The 26,629-nt window shown below is 42.9% G+C and overlaps 1 protein-coding gene across 1 annotated transcript in view; it reads right to left on the reverse strand.

Moving 5' to 3' along the window:
• The window catches only part of BTBD7 (BTB domain containing 7), a 77,953-nt gene that overhangs the window by 24,250 nt on the left and 27,074 nt on the right, over positions 1-26,629 (reverse strand). Inside the window, exons 2-3 of the mRNA XM_035107003.3 lie at positions 24,743-24,931; positions 16,639-17,718 (exon numbers count right to left, since the gene is read on the reverse strand). Coding sequence (XP_034962894.1) covers positions 16,639-17,718; positions 24,743-24,824 — 1,162 coding nt within the window. The 5' untranslated portion in view covers positions 24,825-24,931. The remainder of the gene's footprint in view (positions 1-16,638; positions 17,719-24,742; positions 24,932-26,629) is intronic.

Here is a 26,629-nt window from a genome sequence, read left to right on the forward strand (position 1 = left end):
CTCATCAGATTTACAGGGGGCAGGGTAGCTAAGGCTAATGCTGCAGATAACAGATTCAGGAAACAAGATGAACTTAACAGATGGGAGAACTGAGCCCAAACTGACAAAATTAATTTCAATAGGGACAATGTAAGGTTCTACACAATGTAAGGTTCAGCCATAAAGAAGGCTGATCGCCGAAGAATTGATGCTTTTGAATTATGGTGCTGGAGGAGACTCTTGAGAGTCCCATGGACTGCAAGAAGATCAAACCTATCCATTCTTAAGGAAATCAACCCTGAGTGCTCACTGGAAGGACAGATTGCGAAGCTGAGGCTCCAATACTTTGGCCACTTCATGAGAAGAGAAGACTCCCTGGAAAAGACCCTGATGTTGGGAAAGATTGAGGGCACTAGGAGAAGGGGACGGCAGAGGACGAGATGGTTGGACAGTGTTCTCGAAGCTATGAACATGGGTTTGACCAAACTGCGGGAGGCAGTGCAAGACAGGAGTACCTGGCGTGCTCTGGTCCATGGGGTCACGAAGAGTCGGACACGACTAAACGACTAAACAACAACAACAACAAGGTTCTACACTTAGGGAAGAATAACCAGCTGGACAAATGTAAGATAGGAGAAAAGGATCTAGGGGTTTTAGTAGACCACAAGCTTAACGTGAGTCAACACACAGTGTGATGATGCAGCAGCAGCCAAAACACACACACACCCTAATACTATTCGAGGCTACATCTACAGAAATATAGAGTCCTAGTCAAGGGCACAACTCTATTCTGCCTTGGTCAGACCACACCTGAGTACCTGTCTAGTTCTGAGCACCCCAGTTTAGAAAGGAAATCGACAAGTTGGAACGGATGCAGAGGAGGGTGACCAAGATGATAAAGGGTCTGGAAACCAAGCTTTATGAGGAACTGTTGAGGGAGTTGGGTATGCTTAGCCTTGATAAGGGGAGACTAAGATAAGATAAGATACCAGTCTTCAAACATCTCAAGGGCTGTCACATGGACGATGGAGGAAGCCTGCTTTTTCCTGCTCTGGAAAACTGGACCTGAACCAATGGCTTCCAGTTACAAGAAAGGAGATTGCAACTAAACATCAGGAAGAACCTTCTGATGGTTAGAGCTGTTTGACAGTGGAATGAACTCCCTTGGAAAGTGGTGGACTCTCCTTCCTTGGAGGTTTTAAAGCAGACATTGGAAGCCCATCTGTCATGGATGCTTTAGCTGAGAATCCTGCATTGCAGGGGGTTGGACTAGATGAACCTCAGGGTCCCTTCCAACTCTTCAAGTCTATGATTCTATGAAAAGAAGGCAGCAGAGTTAGCAAACAGGGACACAGTCTGTCAATGATCATTAGTATTTGTTTGAAGCCCTGCATTCCTAGAACACAAACAGGCTGCTGCAGGGAAAAAAATAGGTCATTGCTTTCAAATTGCTTCCCTGCTGGAGTTCAATTTCTTTGAAATGTCAATTATAACTTGACTGTGTAACAGGCCAATCTTCCATTCTCGCTGCATTAGTGTATTTACTGTATACCATATTTATTTCTGCATCTCAAAAGATAAGCGAACGATTAAAGCCAGCAACTAGCTTGAGACTAAGTGAATAAAGGAATAAACAGAAAAACAACTGCCTTGTGATATCTGTCCTTTGACTATTTCAGTATTCATGCTCCAGTGATCTACAACTTTGGCATATATCCATTGTTCTGAAGCCAGCACCATGATTCAGTCTATAAGCTTTTCTACTCTGGGATATCTAATGTTTGGATGTTTCAATCACGGTGAAATCCAGTGAGTTTTTGGGCACAGGATAATACATGCATGCAAATGAACATTTGAAATTGTTAATGCCTCAGAGGAAACAGATACAGCAGGCAAATCATGAAGAATGATTAATGCAAACAACACCGGAATACCAATTTTGAATTCATTTTAATGTTTGGAATACTAAAAAGAAACTTGCTGCTTAGAAGTGGTGCAATGCAAATACTTCAAAAATTTATACAGACCATGTTACAAATATTTCCTCTCTGTGTCATCCAAGATGAGGCATAAGCTACTTACAGAAGCAGGGACTGTCAAAGAAACACTTTGCATGCAGTGGGAGGCTGGGATTTGGCATCTGAAGCTAATAAAGCAGAAGCCCACTCTGGAAAATAATGATTTTAGGAGAGTTCTTTAGGATTTCTGCTAAGAAAGGAGGGGGCCAAACCATGGTGACAATCACCGCTGTACTTGTTTTTGACACATAGCCCATTTTACACAACAAGTTTGGATCATGGGCAGTTTCTTGCTGTGTTCCTCTGCGCTCAGCAATGCAGCACATACAGGGCTCTGTCAAAAGCAAGTGCTGACAAAACCTCACTGACGGTCAAAAGAAATTCCATTAACGTGGCACATTGCAAATCTATTCCAGCTTGGGCAAAGCTACAGCCATGACCACTGTGTGCTCTGTATACACGCAAAACACACTTAAGCTTCTCAAATGGATACAATCAATTTTAGGCTGAAATCCTAAACATACTCCTTGGGAAACCACTGGAAATTAATATACTCTGTGTAAATAGTCTTATGATTAGAGTGTTAATCAAAATGGACTTTAAGGCATTTATATGGTGCTGTATGCCTCTGAATACCAGCTACCGGGAATTGCAAGTGGGGAACAGTGTTCTTGCACTCTGATCCTGCACGTGAGAGTCACATAGACACCTCACTGACCATTGTGAGAACAATATGCTGAACTAGATGGGCCTTTGGTCTAATCCAGAACAGGTCCACTTACATTCTTTTATAGACCTGAAGTTAGGGTTGCCATATTTCAAGAGGGGGAAATCCGGACACAAAAAGTTGTTGAGTTTTTTTAGGGCAATCGCCTGATAGTCCCTCCACCGCTGTCTGAGCCAGAGCCCAGGTCGCCTGCACCAGATCCCGAGCCTGAACCAGAGCTGCACACACACATTTTTTTAAAAAATAAAATAAAATAAAAAAATCCAGAATGCCTGGGAATTTCTGGATGTATGGCAACCCTACCTGAAGTGCAGCTTCCCCATTAGAATCTATAGCTGCAGAAAGACTTCACTGAAATTGAAGCTGGAATCAGCTCTCTTTGGATTCAGCACAATATTCCTGCAACTCTCTCTGAAGGGAGGAGCAGTTCTTTTTTCTGGGGGGATGCAGGGGTACGCATACCCCTAAACATTTTGTGAATCTAAGTTTGGCCTCACTGAGGGGCAGTATTTCAATATGAGTAGGAAAATGAGAGTACCCCGAAACATTTTTTTTAAAGAAAAAAGCACTGGGGAGGAGTATACTCTCTTAGCTCCATAAAACTGGGCCGGTGAAGGGAGAAGAGGGGACAGCCTTGCGCTGGAGTGAAATAGATTGTTCACTATGATTAACATGTTATTAAAGCACAATTTTTTTTCCACATGATAAAGCTGTAGCAGCAGCAAACTGCTCTGGGCAGAGAGCTGGAGGAGAGGAAGGAATCATGTTTTCTTGGCACTCCAAAGTAATAGTTTGAGTGCTAGAGAAATACCCCAAACAGAAACCCTGCCTTGAGAAAACCGGGTTTCTACAGTCAGCCACAAGTATACATTACTGTGCTGAAAGCAACAGTCTAACTATGCAAAATGGAACCTAACATGGCTTAATGCATATTTTCTTATTGTAGGGACCCAGACAGCAAAATAGGATGTATAGCTAGCAATCTGCGATAATATACACCCTTGTGCAAATTAATTAAAACGAAGCATGTTTTCTATCTTACTCGTAATCCTGTACTCAAAACAAACATGAAAAGTCAGTTGATCATTATGGTGTCGGAAGCCTGCAGTCAATAGAAGGAATGACGCACTCGCCACAATATATTGAGGTTCTATGAAATAGTGTTATTCCAGAGCTGGAAAAGAGGAATCCTGATGGTACTGGGATATTGCAGCAGGACCTAGCCCCCTGTCACACATCAAAAGTGGTGAAGAAATTCATGACAGAGCAGCAAATGCAGGAACTTGATTGGTTAGGGAATTCCCCGGATGTAAACCCCATTGAGAATTTGTGGCTATATGCAAAAGTCGCCTCCGTGCTGTAGACTGTACGACTATTGAGAAGCTCATTCAGGCGCTGATTCAAGTGTGGTACAGGGATCTGAAAATCAACAGTGACTGTTCGAAACTAGTACAGTGGTACCTCCAGATACGAAGTTAATTTGTTCTGGAGGTCCGTTCTTAAGCCGAAACCATTGCACGCTTTCGCTAATGGCACCTCCCGCTGCTGCTGGCGCACAACTTCTGCTCACATCCCGGGGCAATGTTCACAACCCGGAGCATCTACTTCTGGGTTAGCCGAGCTCGTAACCTGCAGCGTTCGCAAGGAGGACGGTACATAACACAAGGTTCCACTGTAGACTCCATGCCAAACCGTGTTCAAATGCTGCTTAAAATATTTGTTACTAATGTATGTATATGTGAGTTTTGTACATGTATATGTGAGTTTTGTACAATAAACTACATTGTTTGTTTCAATTAATTTGCACAAAGGTGTATAATATATGCATACCTCAAACATGTTTAATGTAGATTTAAAAAAATACAGTATCTGTCCTTCAACAGTAGCCATCCAACAACTGTTTTGACACCTGGCTGATGGAATGGATGGGGAGGGAGAGGAAGGCAGGAGTTTGACAGTGTGTCTAGGAGTGGGAACAGGCAAGAAGTTAAGCAGCAGAGCTAGAGAAACGCACCATAATATTTCAGCAGTGTTTATCTGATCTTCCAAGAACTGAGGTCATGTTTCAAGTCTTTCAAGTTTGTTTGCTACCACAGTTTCCATAACAGTTCCAATTTCAGCTCTCTGAGGAAGAATGCAGGACAATATTTAAACCAAGAATCTTTGCTTTTTTACTGTCACATTTTCTTCCACCTCATTTCCAGTCCCCTCTTTATGGCAACTTTAAGACAGAAGCTTGTATTTGCAAATTGTTTATGCTCTACTTTTTCTTTTGGTCTCATAGCCTTTGTTTCAAAGCAGCATTTCCTACCATATATTTAAGCATGGAGCAGAGAATTAATCTAACATTTACTGCAACAGAAAAAATACAAAAGCAAAGTGAAGGAATAAAACCCCTTCCTAAGAAGCCAAACAGCAGTTTCCTTTTTCTTATCGGACAGGCTGTAGGTTAGGTCATTTGTTTCCTGCTGCATAACTGCAGGGTGCAAACATTGCTAGTTTCTTTGAATTACCGGTATGTTGAAAGTGACTCCTTTCCCCTCAGGATTTCAGAAACAGATATACATGTGATCTTTTCTCATGGGGTACACAAGAAACTGTGCAGGAAATAACACCTTATTTCAACATGGCTGTCTTTCAAGACACTGTGTGATAACAAACTCTTGGTCTCCCCCATAAAGTTCCATTGGCCAAAAGAGTAGGCAGCTTTGGGAATTTCCTGGTAGGGTTACAATGAGTCAGCTTGAGGACCTTGTTCCAGCTTGTTCAGTTATTTGGGAGTATGTGCCACTGAACGTTTAAGGATTTACTTCTGATAAACTTGTTTTATTTTACCTGCTCTAACTGGGGAAAGCTGGGGAAGAAGACTGTGAAAACACAACACTTATTGCTTTATGGATGATCAAACAAGGAAAGGGAAGGCCACACGTCAGATGCAGAACAGATATCTTACATGCAGAAGGTCTCACATTCAACACCCAGCCCTTTCCTTTAAATTGTTGGTAAAAGGTGGTGGGAAAGACCAGTACCAGGGACACAGCAAAGCTGCTGCAAGCATAGACAATGCTGGACTACAGAGACCTATGGTGGGGTGGTGAAACTGTGGCCCTCCAGAAGTTGCTAGGCTACAACACCTAACATCGCTGACTATGGGGCATGCTGGTTACAGGTAGGTAGCCGTGTTGGTCTGGATCGAAGTAAAATAAAAAAAATTCCTTCAGTAGCACCTTAAAGACCAACTAAGTTTTTATTTTGGTATGAGCTTTCGTGTGCATGCACACTTCTTCAGATACAGTGAAATGGAAGTTTCCAGGCACTTATGTAGAGAAGGGGTGGGGAGGGGTGGGGATGGGGAGGGGGGATCACTCAGAAGGGTGGTGGAAATGGGTGATTGACTGACTGATAGCTGTTGATGACCGCAAACGACTGCAAATGGTTTTGCATGAAAAAGCAAGGGTTGAGATGGCTGAAGATCGCTTATCATGTATAATGAGATAAAAATCCGATATCTCTGTTCAAACCAGGTCCCTCCATGGTTTTGAGCTTGGTGATAAGTTGCAATTCAGCAACTTCTCTTTCCAGTCTATTTCTGAAATTCTTTTGTAGTAAGACAGCTACTTTGAGGTCTTGTATAGAATGTCCTGGGAGATTGAAGTGTTCTCCTACTGGTTTTTCTGTCTTCTGGTTCCTGATGTCAGATTTATGTCCATTTATCCTTTGGCGTAGGGTTTGGCCTGTTTGTCCAATATAGAGAGCTGAAGGGCACTGTTGGCATTTGATGGCATACACAATGTTAGAAGATGAGCAATTAAATAGTCCTGAGATGGTATGTTGGATGTTGTTGGGGCCAGTAATGGTGTTGTCTGGGTGTATGTGGCAGCAAAGTTGGCATCTGGGTTTATTGCAGGCTCTGGTACCAGTGTCCATGTTAAGTCTGGTGGTTGTATTATTGTGGGTGAGGAGTTGTTTAAGATTGGGTGGCTGTCTGTAGGCAATGAAAGGTCTCCCTCCCAGAGCTTGAGAAAGGGAGCTGTCATTGTCCAGGAGAGGCTGTAGATCTCTGATGATGCGTTGTACTGTTTTAGCTTGGGAGCTGTATGTGATGACTAGTGGTGTTCTGTTATTTTCTTTTTTGGGTCTGTCTTGCAGCAGGTTCTCTCTAGGTATCTGTCTGGCTCTGTTGATCTGTTGTTTAACTTCATCAGGTGGATATTTTAGTTCTAAAAAGGTTTGCTGTAGATCTCTTAGGTGAGATTCTCTGTCTGTAGAGTTGGAACAGATGCGGTTGTAACGTAAGGCCTGGCTGTATACGATGGATTGTTTGGTATGTTTGGGATGGTAGCTAGAAGCATGTAGATATGTTTGTCGGTCAGTTGGTTTTCTGTATAAGGTGGTGTCTATATGTCCATCCTGTATTTTTATAGTAGTGTCCAAAAAATGTATTTCTTGCATAGATTGGTTCATTGTTAGGTTGATGGTGGGGTGAAAGTCATTGAATGTCTGGTGGAAGGTTTCCAGGGTCTGTTGTCCATGTGTCCAGATAATAAAAATATCGTCAATGTATCGCAGGTACAGGAGAGGTTTGAGTGGGTGGGAGTTAAGGAAACGTTGTTCTAAATCTGCCATGAAGATGTTGGCATACTGTGGGGCCATGCGGGTGCCCATGGCTGTGCCGCTGATCTGGAGGAACAGGTCATCACCAAATTTGAAGTGGTTGTGGGTAAGGACAAAGTGGCAGAGTTTGGTAGCAAAGTCCGCTGTGGTTTTATCTGAAATGGTGTTCCTTATGGCTTGTAAACCATCATTGTGTGGGATGTTGGTATATAGAGATTCCACATCCATAGTGGCTAGTATAGTATTGTTAGGAAGATTGTTCAAATATTGTATTTTCCTCAGAAAATCTGTGGTGTCACGTACGTAGCTGGGAGCACTGATAGCATATGGTTTCAGAACAGAGTCCATATAGCCGGAAACACCCACTGTAATGGTGCCAATACCTGAGATGATGGGGCGTCCTGGGTTTCCTGGTTTGTGTATTTTGGGTAGAAGATAGAAAGTTCCTGGCCGAGGTTCCGCTGGTGTGTTTGTGAGGATCTGTTCTTGGATGTGTAGGGGTAGCTCCTTAATAATCTTGTTCAGTTCTTTTTTGTATGCTTGTGTGGGGTCTGAGTCCAATTTCATGTAAAAGGCAGTATTGGAAAGTTGTCTGTGGGCCTCCTGGATGTAATCAGTTTTGTTCATGATGACGACAGCTCCACCCTTGTCTGCCTCTTTAATTATAATGTCTGGGTTGTTCCTGAGATTTTCTATGGCTCTCCTTTCAGCATGGTTTAGATTTTGTAGTAAGCGATGGTGTTTTCTGGTCACATCCGTTTGGATTCTGTGGCGGAAGCATTCGATGTACAGATCTAGTGTGGTATTGCGTCCATCAGGAGGGGTCCATGTGGAGTCCCTTTTTGTGTAACTTCTTTTCGGTGGTAGTTGGTGGTCAATGTTCTGTTCATTGATGCGTTTGGAGAGTGATGGTTGTTCCCCAGTAAGTTGAGAGGTGTTGTGTTGTGGGGATGTAGTTTGTTCTACTTTGTCTTGTTCTTGTGTGTGATGAAAATACTCCTTCAGGCGTAAACGGCGGAAAAATGCTTCCAGGTCCCCGCAGAACTGAATCATGTGTTGGGATTTGGCAGGGCAGAATGATAGTCCCCGTGAAAGGACGGATTCCTCAGCTGGGCTGAGTGTTTGCTGTGAAAGATTGACAATGTTGTTGATCTTGTTTTGATTGGTGGCTTGTAGGTTGGAAAGGTTGCAGAGTTTTTTATTTTTCTGGTTCTTCAGTAACTCCAGTTGAGAGTGGTAAATGGTTTGTTTTTCCTTGTGGAACTTCTGCCAGGCCGGGTGATTCCTGATGGAGTTCTCCAGTGCAGAGAGTTCCTCCTTTATTAACTTCTGTTTGGAATACAGAACGCCGATAAGATGTTTCAGCAGTTTCTTAGATAAAGTGTGGCATAGTTTTCTGGCATATTCTGTGGGATAAGTTGGGCATGCTGACTGGGACCAATGTGAGTTGGGGTCTAACAATCATCTAAAGCATGGGTAGGCAAACTAAGACCCGGGGGTAGGATCCGACCCAATCACTGGCCCAGAAATCAGCATGTTTTTACATGAGTAGAATGTGTCCTTTTATTTAAAAGGCATTTCTGGGTTATTTGTGGGGCGTGCCTGGTGTTTTTACATGAGTAGAATGTGTACTTTTATTTAAAATGAATCTCTGGGTTATTTGTGGGGCATAGGAATTCGTTCACCCCCCCCCAATATAGTCTGGCCACCCACAAGGTCTGAGTTTGCTGACCCCTGTTCTAAAGGCTACAGGCTCCACACTACTGACCTATGATCTGACTCTGTATAAGGCAGGGATGAGGAAACATTTTTCAGCCCAAGGACCACGTTCCCTCCTGAGAAGCCTTCCGGGGCCCACATGCCAGTGATGAGAAGGGCAAGAGGCAAAAGTGGGCTGAATATCAAATGTAAACTTTGCCTTCGTACAGATGTTACATTTGCAGATCTAAAGATGACCTCAACATGATCAAGTAAACCAGTTTAATAAAGTCTCCAAATTCAGTGTTTTGATTTCCACTTCCTCAAATGGCATTATAACGACAATATTTCTATTGGAATAAATAATATCACTAAAAGCTTCATAATGGTTGGCTCTGCATTCAGCTGCTGCTGAAATGGCCTCTAGCATAGAAAAAGTGTACCATAAGTTTCCACACAATTGAGAGAATGATGGAGGCTCACTTAATCAGTTGATTAGTATAATCAAGATACATGCCATTTGACACTTTTATTCAAGTTGCTGATTTTCAAATTAGAACACAGGATAGTTTACAAAGGGATCAAATAGCATAGTTATTCTGATTACAAAATTCTTTTATTAAAACACATAAGACATACAAATAAAAATTCTAGGGACCATTGGTAACTTAATCCTAATGCTAGAACCACTGATGGAAGCTTTCCAGGGTCTCAGGCAGAGATCTCTTTGAAACCTGTCACATAATTTTTTTCCTCCCCATTCAAGAGAAAAATTAACATGATTTTCCCCTCCAGAAGACATCAAAGCACAGCTTATAACTGAATATATGTAAGATACAGGTATCACAATTCTAATTTAATGCTCTAATGCAATCTGAGTTAATAAATTTGTTGTATTGGTCTTATATTATTGTATAACTCAATCAAAATCCCGGACTGCCAACAATGAAAACTTCCCTTCCAGCCCATAATATGTTATAAACTATGAAGAACTTCAACAGGAGATGATGGGGAATGAACCCAGGGCTCTTAGCTTGAGTCATGCCCCCTCCCCTTTAAAGAGTAATAGACCTTATCTTGCCCTCAGCATGGTGCAAGATGTTAAACCTCTAGTTGTGTTTTCTGATCCTTCAAACACACAGCAAGTCATCATTTATACCTGCTGTTCTTAACAAACATGGTTTTGGTTTTCAGCACATTTTGCTTCAATCAAGATGGTGGTCCAAGACCCCAAAAGTCTAATAGTTGTGGGCAAAAATCTCTAGGTGGCAAAAAGCCACAACTGTTGCTGTTTTGTGCCTCCCAGCAGCCCCTTCTTAATTTCACCTCCCCCTCCAAAAAAATCAACACTGCTGCTATTCTCGCCATGTCAACACCTCCTCCTGCCACTTCTCCCAGAGAAATTAAAGCCAATGATTTGAAGGAAAATTTGGGAGTGCTACCAATGCTTCCTTTGCATCAAGAAGTTGGCATTTTTAAAAATTTGGCACCATTTTCTGTTGCCAAGTTCAGAAAGCTCTAACTTTTAGAGTAACTTAGAAGGTACTCAATCCACTTTAGTTGTGGTTTTAAGTTTCAAGTCACAGCTTGAAGCTTCATATATGACATTAGGCGTGGGAAAGGCAACCATGGTTTCCCCAAAACAGATTGTTGAACCAATCTTCAAGGTCTGCCTGGGTCTAATTAGGCCCACAGGCTAAAGGTTCCCAACCCCTGTATTACAGCTACATTAAGGAGAGGCAAAGCAACAGTCACAAAGGAGGAGAGCCCAACACTTCTCTCCAACCAACAGCTGCAACTTCTAATGAGGCACTAGGTTTTGCAAAACTCATCCCCGGAGTGGAACATAAAACAGAAACTATCTCATGAATTAATGTGTCCACCTTGATGAATTATCAGCAGCATCAATCTGCACGTATCCATGAAATGTTCAGGAGCTATAGCCAGAAAACACCAGGGCTTCCTCACCCAAATCTAATTATTTATTGATTTCCCACTCTAGTCTAATTTGATATTGACATCTGGAGTTTTGAGGTTGCCAGTGAACTGTTCTTCTTGCACCGCATTTTAAGTAGCAACAACCAGTGTCTGTTGATTTAAAAGCCTCTTACTGCTCTCAAGTTTCCCAAAATGTCCTCAATACGTCAAGGAAATTATGTCAGCTTTTTTGCATAATCTGCATAGCCAATCATTCTTCTTCTTCTTCTTCTTTTTTAAATCCAATCTTCTTTAAGGAAACACAATGCCTCCATATGGAAATTCAGCGAATGAGGCTGTTTTAAAGCACCCAGCTCTTCTGCGGCTGGGGGAAATGACACGAAGAGTTCATTTACTGATTTCAAAAGCATGTTCAGCACCTTCATATTTTTCACAAAGGCTTGGTGCAAGTTTAGCACTTTTCAGCATAACAAGAGACAGGGAATGAACTTCCACAGCAGAAATCTCCACTCTTTCCTTAAAGGTAAAGGTAAAGGACCCCTGACAGTTAAGTCCCGTCGCGGACTACTCTGGGGTTGTGGCACTCATCTCGCTTTACAGGCCGAGAAGCCAGCGTTTGTCTGCAGACACGTTTTTCCGGGTCATGTGGCCAGCATGACTAAGCCGCTTCTGGCGCAACGTAACACCCAAACCAGAGCAGCGCATGGAAACGCTGTTTACCTTCCCGCTTGCAGCGGTACCTATTTATCTACTTGCACTTTGATGTGCTTTCGAACTGCTAGGTTGGCAGGAGCTGGGACCGAGCAACGGGAGCTCACCCCGTCGTGGGGATTCAAACTGCTGACCTTCTGATCGGCAAGCCCAAGAGGCTCAGTGATTTAGACTACAGCACCACCTGCATCCTCAACTCTTCCCTTGGTTGCATTAATTATGGTTTAGCAGTACATCAGTCCAGAGCTACCAACTACCACCACAACAGCTTGACTCAGATGTATACCAACTATCAGGAAAGATACTACCAAGCACCCAAGGATGCCAGCATGGTTGATGAGTAGAGTCAAGGCAGCTATTAGAGGCAAGAAGAGATCCTTTAAAATAAAAATGAAGTCCTGCCCAAATGAGGAGAACAAAAAGGAGCACAAACTTAGGCACAATGAAGTCAAAGGTGTGCTTTAAAAGAGGTTAGAGAATCAGACAATATTTTTTGTCTTCACTGTGGAAGATGCAGTGTGCATGCACACGAAAGCTCATACCAATGGCAAACTTAGTTGGTCTCTAAGGTGCTGCTGGAAGGAATTTTTTTGTTTGTTTGTTTCGACTGAACCAGAATTCCATGTTATCAGGGTTCACCCTTAAGCATCATTTGACAAAACTTGATTTCAAAATCTGGTTAACATGGTAACATTAGTTAATCATTGTTGGTATCAAATCTAAGGTAAGCTAGGGAAGAGAGGAAATAATTCATCCCAGGGAAGCAAAGGAGAAAAGAGAGGGAGTATGCCATTATAAGCCATAATTTGGAATCTGTAACTAGTACACCATGCTCAATGGAGCAGCCAGAGTTTGTACACTCTGTACACAGGGCTGAAAGATCTATGGCTACTGAGCCAGGTTCAAAATTGTGGTTATTGACATTTGAAGCACTAAACAGCTTGGTACCAGGATACCTAGCAGGCTTCTTCTAGTACTGTACAGAACAATCCAAAGCATAAAACCTTGCTGGGCAATCACTTGGTTTGGAGACCCTGTTTACTCTGAACGGTATGTAAGCCAGCCCTCTATGGCCCCTTGCAGTGCATCAGGACTAGGTTAACAATATTCACTTGTGTAATAATTTTGATTTAGTATTTGTTATGTGATAAGTCTTGACAGGGCCGTCTTAAGCAGGTCGGGTGCCCTGGCGCCCTGGTGCCGAGATCGCTCTGGCGCCCCCGCCCCGCTTCTTCCTGTGGCTGGTGGTTTCCACGCGGCTTCGTCGCGCAGCGCCCCACTGCCAGCCCCGCGCCACCCAGCCTACCCCTAGAGCCAGCCCTGAGGCCCTGAGTCTTGATTATTTCAATGTAATATTGATTCCCCCCCCCTACGTTTATCGATGGCTGGTTTTTGTCTTATTGTTCCTCGACCCCACAATGGTAGGTATTTTGCTAGTGTTAAATGTTTTCTTGCGAGTCATTTTGGGCAGTTTGCTGTGGAAAAGGATAACATGGCTAAACAAAATATTAATAGGTGGTCAAGGTAAATGTGTGTTCTGCAAAAATCCCAATCTGTGTGTGGCTCTTTGCAGACTCATTGGTTGTTCATCCTTCCTGCAAACATTCCCCAAAACTTCCCCCAAAATCCTGAGGTACTGTGTCCAAATTTTCTGCATGTTCAGTAATATCTCTGCTGTGTTCCAAAGAATGCCTCTGGAGCACAAAGAGCTTAGTTGGGGGGTGGGGGAAGAGCTGCACAAGGATCACATGGTGATGTTTTGTAGTTAAAGGAAGAACACACACACACTTTGGGCCACCTAGCGGTGTGTGCCGTGCCAACCCCCTGAAAATTTCTCAGAAAAGAGGCAGAAACCTCTTTTGTGGTGGAGGAGGAAGAGTTCCCAAAAATGGTGGGTGGGGTTCAGCCCCGTACTGGTATAAACTGGTATAAACTGGTATAAACAAATTAAGAATCTGTGGCACAGAAGTGAAAAAAACAGCATTTTAATATCTTATGTTGACTTATGTTGGAGGGGGTTGTGCTGTGATTTTTATTTTTAAAGCTAAGGTTGAGTTTAAGTGCAGAAAAAGAAAAGAAAGAAAGAAATCATTTAAGAGTTTCCATGAATTACATTGCGGAATGATATTTGAAATAAAACTGAGAGGTGAAAAGTATGCAGATGTTATAGATGACAAATTAAAGACTTGAACATAGGGGCATTAAAGGTATTATTCCCATAGCAACTAAAATTTCCCTCTGCCTTTGGTGTTTCCGCTAATAGACATCAATCCTTCTTAAAAGAAATAGTCAATTGGCAGCATGCCATCTACATTACAGTGTGTGGCTCTGGAGATTCCTTGTACTAACCCCCAAAACAGGACTGTGGCTGATCACATGTTTTCCCAGTACAGCCACATACACCTGTTTGCCAAGGGCCTTTTTCTTAATGAGATTTGTATAGAAAGCTGCATATTCCAAATAAACCACATTTTTTTGTTTTTTGTTTGTAAGAGTACTATAGCCCTGTTCTATTGCATAAATTCTTTTTCTCATCCAACTGGAGGCTAAAAACAAAACAAGCTCCACTCCCGGTAGATAGTCACCAACGTGCTCAAAATGAAGAAATTGGGGTGGAGGTGCCAGATGTTTAAATTAAAAACATAGTCCCCTTGCATATTTCAAACATAATTTTTATTCCCATTAGCCTTTTCCAAAGCACTGGAACAACTTCCATATTTGCCTAAATGCTTCCCTACTAGTATAATTTCCAAAAGGTTGGTCTGTTATATCTGAACCAAACGATACTTTCACCTTAAAGACTAACAATTATCATTGCATAAGCCTTTGTGGACCTGGCTTCCACTAAAAAACAAGAATTATGATGATGATGCTCAAGCAAGTTGCCCAAGGCATTTAATATTTTGCATTAATATATACAAGTTATATATATATATATATCATTACAGACCAAGTGCTTTTCATCACCACTGCTCAATCCACCCTCACCACAGAACACCCTCTTCAAAGTAGGATTTGAGTTGTTGCTCACATATTTTAGGTTGAATTCCTGAACACTGGTCAACTATAACAAGCACACACTTGGAGTATGGCATAATTCCTAATCTGAGTTGTGTATCTAAATCATTACATGGCAAGAGTAATATCCAAACATTCTATACAGAGAACCCTACATTCATGCATGAACATTGTAATCTCTGCAACTAAAAGGAAGATTCCCCCCCCCCACGTCACTCTTGTGCTACAGCAGCAGATTCACTTTCGAAAACATTGTCCAACCTGATGGGGAACCTGTTGTAGCATGATTAAATCCAAGAACCCTGGAACGGCAATTAACATTGCAATTCACAAGTGCTGTAAAGCAAATATTACCTTAATTTTTTCCCCACCGGCCTATAAAATCTCTTAAAACAGTATACTTCCAACATGGAAATCCCTCACAAGCTTAAAAAGTTTTCTGGTGTTCTAAATGTGGATAATTTGAATGGGAATCATAACTGACATTGAATCTGCATTCCTGACAATCTCCAGACAAGTTGGTAGATAATATTCAAAAACATGCAAGGATTTCTGTGAAGGGCTCATGCTTTTAAAATAAAAACAAGTCAGTCCTGATCTTAACTAACACTACTTCTTGGGCACATGTAAAAAGAGGGGGGGGAAGAGTTTCCAGACTCCTATTTCTTGTTCAAAATAAAGTAATTTAGAAAGAACATGTCAAAAACCGTCAAAGGAAGTGCTGTTTCCACACTGACAGAGCATGGTATGTCCAAGCCCTTGCAAAAGTAGTTGTGTTTTTTTTTAGAGTGCAATCCAATGCACACTTACTTGGAAGCAAATCCACTGTGTTCAGTGCAGCTTACTCCCAAGCACACATATTTAGGGTGTGTTTTGGAGTTAGTGTGCCTCCAAAGAGCTGCTAAATCACATGCTAAGCATGCAGAACTTCCCATGTTTAATCCCTGGTGTCTCTAGATCAGGGGTTGGGCAAGGTTTACCTTGCCTGGGCTGGTTCACTCCAGCAGAGATCCCTCTGTGGGCCGGATTGCATGCGCACGTGAGCAGACGCAATTTCTGGCGCCGCAGGAGCGAGTACCCACGACGCGCCGGTTTAGTGCAGCGAGCAGGGACTCACTGAGCGGGCAGCTGGTTAGAGGGCTGCTCATGGGCCGGTTAAATGACCCCCGTGGGCTGCTTGTGGCCCATGGGCCTTAGGTTGCTGACCCCTGCTCTAGATAGAGCTGGGAAAACTCTTCCCTGAAACCCTGCAGAGCTTCTGCCAGTTAGTGCAGAAAATATAGAGTTAAATGGACCAATAGGCTGATTTGGTACAAGGTAGCTTCCCATCTTCCATTGGAGGCTGCCGTGTACACATTAGGAATTGTTTAGTAGATTAGGCTTTTTATCAGTTGAAGAGCTCCAGTCAGGAAGGAGGCACCATTAGAACAAATTTGTGAAATTATTTTAAAAACATAGTGCTATCTTGTAAGAGACAGTACGCCTCTCTCTTACACACATATACAAATTGCTCTTAAGTTGGTGCCTGCCGCAACACAAGCATGCATAATCTAAATGCAAATAAATTATCCTTTTTTTGATAGAATTGTTTTTCTTCAACTTTATACATATTAAGGCTGCTATCCTATGTACATTTATCTGGGAGCAAATCCCATTAAAGACAGAACAAATTGCTTCCAAGTAAGAATGAACTTAATTAATTATAGTAGCTTTAATTAAGATTCTTTTAATCAGTTGATAATTCCAATTTTGACAGCTTCACTCACAGAAGTATAACCTTAGACATTTTTGCCTAGCGTGAGATGGCTATAAGTACAGCCTTCAATATGTGGAAACTACAGCCAAAAAAACTGTCTCAACAAGAGAGGAGCTTAAAATTTGCATTCAGATTTAAGTAGGGCAACAGGTTCTGAAAGGTATAAAATTACTACATACCTTGCGCAAGCATATTGAACTCCAGGAAGAGAGCAATGTGGTAAAGTTCCATAGCTTCTTCAGCCCTTGTCATGTTTGGCTTTCCTGCTACAAGAGCCTGAACTTCGCTTAAACTCCCCACTGAGGGACTGCTGTGCAAAATAGAGAGGTCCACCAAATCTGTATACATACAGTTTAAAATCACTCTCACGTATTTTTTTGGTATGATAGATTCATCCAGTATAATCCTTGTTGGAGTCCTTAGCGTTCGATCTGTGATTTCTTCACCGGTCCGTATTCTCCGCTGTAGTAGATGTCGAAAAAATGGGGATCGTGATGAAATGATAGCTTTGTGCGCTCTGAGCTCCTCCTCTAAGCAGCTCTGACTTCCACCATAAGCTTCAACCAGTTCAGAGTCAGATGAAAAGCTGAGAACCACATCATAGTAACACATGTAGTCCAACAGCCCTCGCATATCAACATCTAAAGAATTTGGTGTTCCAAATTCTTCACTGAGCTGCATAAGGATGTCAACGTTTTGAAATCTCGAGTCCTCCATTCCAAATTCTCCTGTGTACAAGTAGTGTAACAATGCAGAAAACATGGGCAGGTCTATGCCAGCTGTGTTGATATCCATTATAATCTCTGCACCGTACTCCGGTGAAGAAGAAAGTAGGGTTTTAAAAAATGGGCACCTTGCAGCCAAAATTGCACGATGCACAGGAAAGCAAGTCTCTTGAAATATTAGATCTACATCCGTACAGTATTTGAACTCATACAGTTCAGCCATGTCTTTCTGCAACGTTCTGGCTTCTGGTCTTGCCAAACTAGCTTGTAGAGAAAGCTCCTTTAAGGCTAACGTTCCTTCATACTCTTCCACTAACGCATTGACATCTCTAACATCCCAGCCTGAGAGTAGCTCACGCATCTGCTTGGCATGATCGGCAGACCGGCTAGACTTTCGGCGCTTAATAAACTTCTTTTTGAGGGTGGCAAGCCCAGAGCTTTTCTTTTTCTTGTCTTGAGGTTTCTCATGGCCATGGTCAAGGCTATACAGTTTGGATTCACAGCCATAGCCTTGATGAGAATAGGAGGATGTTCCTGAAACAAAAAGGAGAACTGTGTGTGGATCTAGTACGGAAAACACTGGAACACATGGTAGTTAAATGTGTGCAGCAAGCATGTTCTATGCTTAAGATAATATGTTACTCTCTTGCTAATTGTGCTCTTTTAAAATGTGCATTTTATATTTAACTTCCTTAAGTAATGTTTTTTTTGAAGTGTTAATTTTTTTGTTAATTTTGCTGCATTAAATGTATGTTCTGTAGCTGAACTCCTTTGTAATGCTTTAGTCTGAAATCTTTAAGACAATATATTAGTTTCCTGTTATGTTGCTATGAATTTATGTTATATAAAGTGGTATAGAAATGAAAAACAACAACAAATAAATAAATAAATAATGCTAGCAGTTATACAATTGTACTGCACCCCTCTAAGTGATCTATAGTATTAAGTGACTTACAAAAACAAATTGCCAAAACACAATAAAAACAAAAACCTTCTATAAAGGGAAAAGTAGAGCAAAAAAATTGGAACCAAGTCAACAACCCTGGACTCAAAAGCAGTAACACACACAAGAATAATTTTAAGTTGGCAGTCTTCAACTTGTCAGACCTAGGACCAACGCTTAGCCCTAACCTGCAGTACAGAGACCACTTTTTAAAACACTGAATGTTCCCATTTCTCTCTCATCAGATCCTCCTCCCCTCTTTCTGCTTCTCTTAAAAAGAAAATACCATTGGCAATGTTGTCCTGTCTTCAGTCAGAGGGGTACCAACCTATCGGTTAAAGACCAATGCCGTAGACAACAAGATGCTTCTTTTCAAAAGAAGATTGCGTTCTCTCCTTTTCACATCAGCTACAAAAAGGAGAACTGGCCTGAAACTATAATCATTTATCTGGAATATGTGACTAAGTGGAAAAATCCCACTTGCTTTCCTGTGGTTTCACTATTTTAATCTATTTTATGTCTGTTCATTATCCTGTTTCTGAGGACTATCCATGTTTGCTAGTCATATGCGGTCTTCTGGAAAGCCAATACAGTGAGATATCTTACAAAGGATTCCTTAAAAAAATTTTTTTTTAAAGATAACTGCATCCTGCTTGCATCATTTATCACAGAGATAAGTGGCTCCACAGGACAGATCATTACTGGGACTGGCCTCGCAGGCCAAATTTGACAGGCAAGCGGGCAATCACATGCCATTATAGTGGTACATAACTGCCAGGTGGGCACCGCTGCCCACCTCTCAATATCCCTTGCATAGGATCTCCATGCACCCTGGTTATCTGGCACGTGGGAACCTGCAACTGCTGCAAAGCTGTTTTGTTGATTGCAAAGGGATTGAAGACAGCTCCTGCAGTCCCGTGTGAGCATCTGCAGCCTGAAACAGAAGTGTGGTTGGGGCTGTCGGAAAGCCCTTTGCAAAACCACTCTTTGAAGCAGTGCCCCCTCCTTTTAACATCACTCAAGCAATGCTTAAAGGGGGGGGGGAGAGAGACTGCTTCAAACAGCTAGTTTGCAAAGGCCTTAAGACAATCCCCCACACTCCCACCTGAGCCTGCGAAGACTCACACAGGACCCTTAAAGCACTTGGCAGAAGTGGTCTTTGTAGAAGTTCCATACTTCTCCTTTAAGAGAGCATTGGTAGGGAGAAGAGAAAGAAGCCTGCAATGTACAGGCTCCTTTGTCCTCTCGCCTGCCCTCTTGCTTAAATGAGGACACAGATGATGTAAGCTGATGGGCAGGTGGTTTGAGGAAAATGACTTTGTGGGACAAATTGGACTCCCCATCATGTCAAAGTATCAGCTTGCAGACCAATTCAGAACCTACTTCTATGCACATCATCTTCTGGGTAAGCCTAGCATCTAAAAATCTGAGGCTCATTCTTAATAATGTTATGGTAGCAGCTAACAATGTGCTTTTCACTCTCTTGTGCTTTTGCAAAAGTATCATATACTTCGCCCAAGTATAATACAGTTTTAATCCACTAGCAAATACTACTTTTCTTAGCTGCCACCACCTTAAGGTGTTTTGGATAGGCCATAGAACAAAAACAGAAGGCATGAGAAGCAAGGTCTCTGGCCCTGACTCATCTAACCAAGTTTCTGAGCTCTCTTGCTGATCTGGGCATGAAGCCAAGTGCATAATCAAGCAGACTTAAGATGACTGTGTTAACAACATAGGTGAAATCTAATGCTGATAACTAGTCAGTAAGAACTCTTTAAAATAAATAGATTATATTAGATTGAAGTAGATAGGAACAACGTAAAAAAAAAAATCCCTTAGGCAAAATCCTTCCCCTGGTGGATTGGATAATAATACTGAGCAGGAGATATTAGCTTGTAAGTTCCAAAACGTTAATTTTTCTAAACTACAGTGGTGCCTCGCTAGACGAATGCCCTGCTAGATGAAAATTTTGCTTAACGAAAGGATTTTCTGATTGGAGGTTGCCTCGCTATATGACAAGGTTTTCTATGGCCAAAGCTTCGTCGTGCGAAGCGTGGTCATAAAAACCTCTGATCAGAAAATCAGGGCATTCATCTAGCGAAAGGGGAACCAGCTGTAGCAAGGGAAGAAGGCAAAGGAAGAGCAGCTGAGAGGCAGAGACCAGCAGAACACAAAGAGGAACTAGCGGGGGAGAAGCGGAGGGGGGGGGGAAGAGGAACGAAGGAAGGGAAAGCAGCCCTTTCTCTTCCTTCCTTCCTCTCCCCCCACCGCCGACAGAAAGGACAAATCCAGGGGTTCGGACAAGCTGCAAGTGCTTCCCCGAACCCCGGGATCTGTGCAGGCTCAGCAGCAGGGGGAGAGGAACGATTTCGGCGCCTTCTCGGCAAAGGCAAGCGGGCGGGCTAGGTGTCCCCCGCTTGCCTTTGCCGAGGAAGCCTAAGGGCAGGCGGGATGGGGGGAAGCGGAGGATCTTTTCTCCGCTTCCCCCCTTCCTGCCCGACACAGCGGGGATTGTAGGGGGCTTCTCAAGCCCCCTACGATCCACGCTGTGTGACAGGCGGGATGGGGGGGGAAGCGGAGGATCTTTTCTCCGCTTCCCCCCATCCTGCCCAACACATTGGGGATCGTACGGGGCTTCTCAAGCCCCCTACGATCCCCGCTGTGTGACAGGCGGGATGGGGGGGAAGCGGAGGATCGGCAGGCGCTGCTTGGGGAAGGCAGGCGGGCAGGTGGCAACAGCCCGTGGAAGCTCCGGGGCTGTTGCCATCTCCCTGCCTGCTTCCCCGAGCTGAAGCACCCGGGGGACGGAGCCGAATTGCGGTGCGGGGGGGCTAAGGGGGAGGCAAACGGCGAAAAGCCCCCTCCCACGCCGCACTTTGGCTCAGGGACTGGCTTGGCGGCAGCGAGAAGAAGGGGAGGAACTAGCGGGGGAGAAGTGCCAAGCCATTCCCCAAGCCGAATTGTGGCGTGGCGGGAGCTTTTCGTCGTTTGCCTCCCACTCGCAGCGCCGCAATTCGGCTCGGGGAAGCAGGCAGGGAGATGGCAACAGTCTGGGAAGCTGCAGGGTGTTGCTGTCTCCCTGCCTGCTTCCCCGAGCCGTAGTGCATCGGGGGACAGAGCCGAAGATCGGCGGGCGCTGTTTGCCGGGGTTGACAAGCCCCGCAAGCAGCGCCCGTCGATCTTTGTGTGACAGGCGGGGCAGGGGAAAGGCGGAGGAACAATCCTCCGCTTTTCCCCACCCCCGCCTGTCACACAACACAGATCCGAAGATTGGTGGGCGCTGTTTGCCGGGGTTGACAAGCCCCAGCAAGCAGCGCCCTCCGATCTTCGTGTGACAGGCGGTGGGGAAGGCAGGCAGGCAAGAGAGCAAGCGCCTGCCTGCCTGCCTTCCCCGCCGCCAGTCCCCCGGAGCCCATAGGAACGCATTGATTAAGTTTCAATGCATTCCTATAGGAAACCGGGACTCGCTAGACGAAAAATTCGTTACACGAATTGACCCGTCGAACGAATTAATTTCGTCTAGCGAGGCACCACTGTATTTCAAATATGGATCAAACCAAAAGGTTCCTGGCTATATAGCCAAGAAGAATGGGATCAAAAAAGAAAGCATGCCCCCCCCCAAATGATACACTGTGTTTAAAACAAACTGTAGACCAGGCTTCCTCAAACTCAGCTCTCCAGAGCCTACAACTCCCATGATCCCTAGCTAGCATGACCAGTGGTCAGGGATGATGGGAATTATAGTCTCAAAACATCTGGCGGGCCGAGTTTGAGGAAGCCTGCTGCAGACCATTTGACAAAATTGTTGCTCCACCCCTACAAAATAATTATTGCCAGGGGGAGATCATGCAAAACGCCTATCAAGACTAGGCAAGTCAGGGGTGACATAATATGCAATCAAGTCTCCTGAAGTTTGTCCTGCAGCAGCTATTAACATTTAAATGGGTGAGTCCAGGACAGAACATGTTTAGAGGATGCTCTGCCATGTAACAAATTAACATGTAACAAATCAACATTTCCACCTGGGAGGTCCAGGAGGATAGGTCAGCTGTGTGACAAAGAGGATTAGATTGTTAGGTTACACTAATCTGCAAGCTTTTTGATGGAGGGTGTGCTGAATCTCGGCAAGCCACTCCATCACATTACATTATGTTGCAACAGTTTTACTGTTTCACAGAAGGCATGAAACAAATCTGCTTTGCTTACGTATAAAATCCTACATAGATATGCTTGTTCTGTTTTAATTAAGAGCCCAGAAAGCAACTCAACAACAATTCTTACATTTCCATAGAACAAGACTTTTGGGGCTGTCCTGAAATCCATTTTAAAGATACTGCGCAAGTTCATTAATTACTTTCAGTACCCTCTTAATATGGATTTGCATTCAGACTCTTCCCCGTTCAATTCCACAAGTTGGTTGTAACTTTCTAAAGGAAAGCTTGAAAAAGAAGCCCAACTCTGCCATGTCCCTGCTACACACACACCTGGGGCCATTTTACCATGGATCCTAAAAGGCAGTTCAAACAAAAAAGATCTAACATGACTTTCAAAAAATGCTCCAGAGAAAAGTGAACAAAAACCAGGCTTGCTGCAAGTTGGAAATATTCAAGTAGTAATTGAGGCTTCAAGGGAAGCCTCTAAAGGATTTAGGGTTAATTAATACCCAAGGTTTACCTTGAGCAAGAACAATCTTGCTATTAAGTCTGATGGGCTAACAATGAGACGTTATTTTAATAGTGTACTTATCCCAAGTTTATGCCAGAGGCAAAACCTGACAAAATCATGGAGTTCAAACACCAAACTTGCAGGAAGCCTAGTTTTTAATTCTGAAATCTGCAGTCTCCTACCAGTTTCCAGCCACACAGTGTTGGAGGTGGAAACTCATTTTTGTTAAATGTGTTCTCCTTATCTGATCTGGCCTTTTATTTTGTGACAGCAGAGAAAAAAATTTATCCATGAGAAACTGACTTGCAAAGCACTTTGAACTTTAGAACAACTTCCATATGCCACAGCTTACACACATAGCCAAGCAAATTGTATTTTAAGGGGTAGATGATTGCCCAATAAAGCTAAAGTGACCCTTGTTCACTCCTATTACTAATGCACATATACTTTACTTACAGTGGGACTTGGGATTGTGCCACTGTGCCAGCCCATCCTGCTGCTTGCTTATGAGCCTAGATGTAACATGCATGTGGAACCTACAACAATAGAATGATATATCTCTAGGATCAAAAATGTGCAATCTGTGGTTGTAGCCAATGCCTTCCAAGTGAGGACACAAGTGCAAGGGGAATTTCCTGCCCCTAGACAGGAGACTCAGCAAAATATTTGGATGTGGGGCAGAAGGTTGCTTGTGGGATAAACTGAAAATCAGGTCGAGGCAGCACCATTAACACACTGCTGAAACTGGTAGAAGGGCAAGATGAAAACTAGATTCACAGAAGAAACAAGGAACGAGGTAAAAAACAACACGGATCCAGTTTTGACATAACAATAAGCACTGGATTACTTCTGATTTCAATTAGCCACAGTTTAGCATTACGGCCACATTCTAAACTGTGGTTGGTCTTAACTATGGTTAGTTGGAACAAGATAGCTGCATAACCCATGTCTTGAAGCTGGTGTGTTTCAGCTAACCATACTTAAGAAGGCCAATGGGTTTGTCAGGCTTCAGACACCACAAGAAGTGTGGCTGGTTTAAAATAGGTGTGAAAACTTCCATACTCCTTCCTGCTGCACCTGAGGGGAGGAGCTAGTGAGGGAGTCTGGGAGAGGCTAGGCATGCTCTCTTTACATTGAGACCATTGTCACCTTGTATAGACACTTTTTGATTTTGCCATCCAGGAAGTTTGAATAACTACTACAATGCATTTAATTCAAGGTAAGTATTCCAAATGTTATAATTACAAAGTACATCCAAAACAGATAAAAACACATTTTGCCATGGTAGTTACCAATTATGAACATATTACAGTAGACCAGTTCTTTTTCACCTTGGTTGCCTCCAGATTGAGTTCTGGGGCCAAATCAAAGTGCTGTTTTTTTACTTATTAAACCTCAAATGCCTCTTAATCCTATTTAGAGATTGGCTGCACAAGCAGAGAATCTTCACTACTGTTTCCCCCCCCCCAATTATAGGATGCTCTCCCTAACCCTACATTAATAAAAAAATTTGTGCCTAATACTTTGTTTGCACAGCCTTGATAAGGTTTGATGTTTGATGGTGGAATAACCTTAATTTAGTGCAATTTTTTTAAAAATCTCTGTTGGTTGGATGCATGTTTTAACCTTATAAGATTGTTAGTTTGCTTTTATGTCAGTGGATATGCTTAGAGTTACATTGTACTGCCCTGGTTGTTGGCTTTTAGTGTTTACTTCAGTCTATTTATGATTTTGTTAAATCCTTTTATTTGTTCATTGCTCAGAGAACATTGTTACAGAATGACTCATAAACGTAATAAATGGAAATTATGTGAACCCACAAAGTTCACAGTATCCTAGTATCTTAAATCTATATAACCTGCTAGTCTGTCTGTCTTTCTTTCTTTTTTACAGATATCACAAGAAAACCTATGCCCTGGAAATTAAAACTTAAAGACAGGATAAACTTACCTATGAATGTCTGTTGTGCCTGAGAATTTCCCCCTACCCTTGGGGAACACGAATGAGGGTAGTTCGAAGCATTAGCACCCATTTTCTTCAGTCACTCAGGCATTCCACTTGCTGGCTCATCAGCACACAGTTCCATAATCCATTATAAAACTTCAAGACATGGCTCAGGTAGGTTCTTTGCCTCCATTTCTGAACAAAAAAATAATAATCACAGTCACTGCTGTCTTCCCAAGTACACAGCTGTACTTAATACTGTACTTAATTCAGTAAGAGAACATTCATTATGACAAATGCCTGAGTGAGAAAAACACATTTAGAATGCAAAAACAAAATCAGCAGTGCTGCTACAGTTTAAGAGATTGGTAGCCCAATGTTATGCATGTTTGCTTGGAAGTAAATCCCACTGTATTCAGTGGGGAATACTGCAGCTTTAAAATGTTTTCACACATTACATTTAAACCACAGCAGTTTAAATGAATACAAAACCTGTGGTAGCCAATATGGAAATTTTCAAGACAATCCTATTTCCCAGCTCAGTGGATGACTTTAGGTCAGCCACTATTTCCATCAGCTTAACCCATCATGGGATTGCCATGCAGGATCTGAAGTACCCTGGAGAAAAGTTGGGTTCCATGTTCAAAATTAGCCAGGTGCTTTTTGCTACCGGTGTGGGTCCAATTGCAAATACATGGAGATTTCTGTGTTAGCGATCACAGTTTAAAAACCTCTGCCTTACTCCATAGTTAATACCATTTCCATTTCCACGGTGTGTGTTTCTCCTTCTTGCATACAGTGGTACCTCGGTTTGCGACTGCAATCCGTTCTGCAGAGCCGGTTGCTTCCCGAATCAGTCACTCGTCGAAGGCATACTTCTGCGCATGTGCAAAGAGCCAATGGAGCGCTTCTGCACATGCGCCGCTGTGCAGATCAGTTCTGCGCAACCGAACGCCACGGAACCCGGATGCAAACACTTCCGGGTCCACAGTGGTAGGAAACCGAAGCGGTCGCAAACGGAGGCGGTCACAAACCAAGGTTTTACTGTACTGGGACAAGTACATTGTTGTAAGAGCAAGCTACAGTCAAGCAATGTAGCTGAGACCATAGAATGATGGAATTGTAGCACTGAAAGGGATCACAAGGGTCATTTAATCCAACCACCTGGTGAATAGATACTCTGTTGTGGCAACCACAACCTAGATTCAAGGTGCCGTTTGGCGCCTAGTTTATATACACCTGAGTTTCTAACTGGTTGGGTTATAAAGGCAATAAAGTGCTGTATATGAAGGACCAGTTCTTACTGCACACTTTCCTTGTGCTGAAAATATGCCATCATCTAATACCAAGTTATCTGTTCAACTCAGGCCCTCCTGGGCTTTTGATGATGCTATCCCAGCTTTACCTGTTGTTTAAATGTACATTTTTATATTCTTAATGACATTTGAGAAAAAAAATCACTGCCTATAAATGTTTCAGATGTGAGGGTATAATGGTTTTATGCAACTCATGAGCACACAAAAAGTGCTGCTGACCATCTATCTATCTATCTATCTATCTATCTATCTATCTATCTATCTATCTATCTATCTATCTATCATCACCTGCCCTTCACCCCAAGGTCCAGGGCAGGTTTCAGCATTAACAACTATTAAAAACAACTTGCACCCATATAAATAAGATGGGTCCTAAAATATATACCGGTATATCTTCAGGACAAATATTGGACTATGCTCTATAGGGGGCAGCAGCTCCTAGGCTTTGATCAAAAGCTGCAACTGGTGCCAAATGCTGGGGCCAAGAACGTTGTTAGTACACTATACCCTTGGTTTGAATCCTGACGAGGTGAGCCCCTCTTGCTCTGTCCCATTGCTCTGCTAGCTTCTGCCAACC

The sequence above is a fragment of the Zootoca vivipara genome, chromosome 1, assembly GCF_965207765.1.
Source record: "Zootoca vivipara chromosome 1, rZooViv2.hap1.1, whole genome shotgun sequence".
NCBI classification, from domain to species: domain Eukaryota; kingdom Metazoa; phylum Chordata; class Lepidosauria; order Squamata; family Lacertidae; genus Zootoca; species Zootoca vivipara.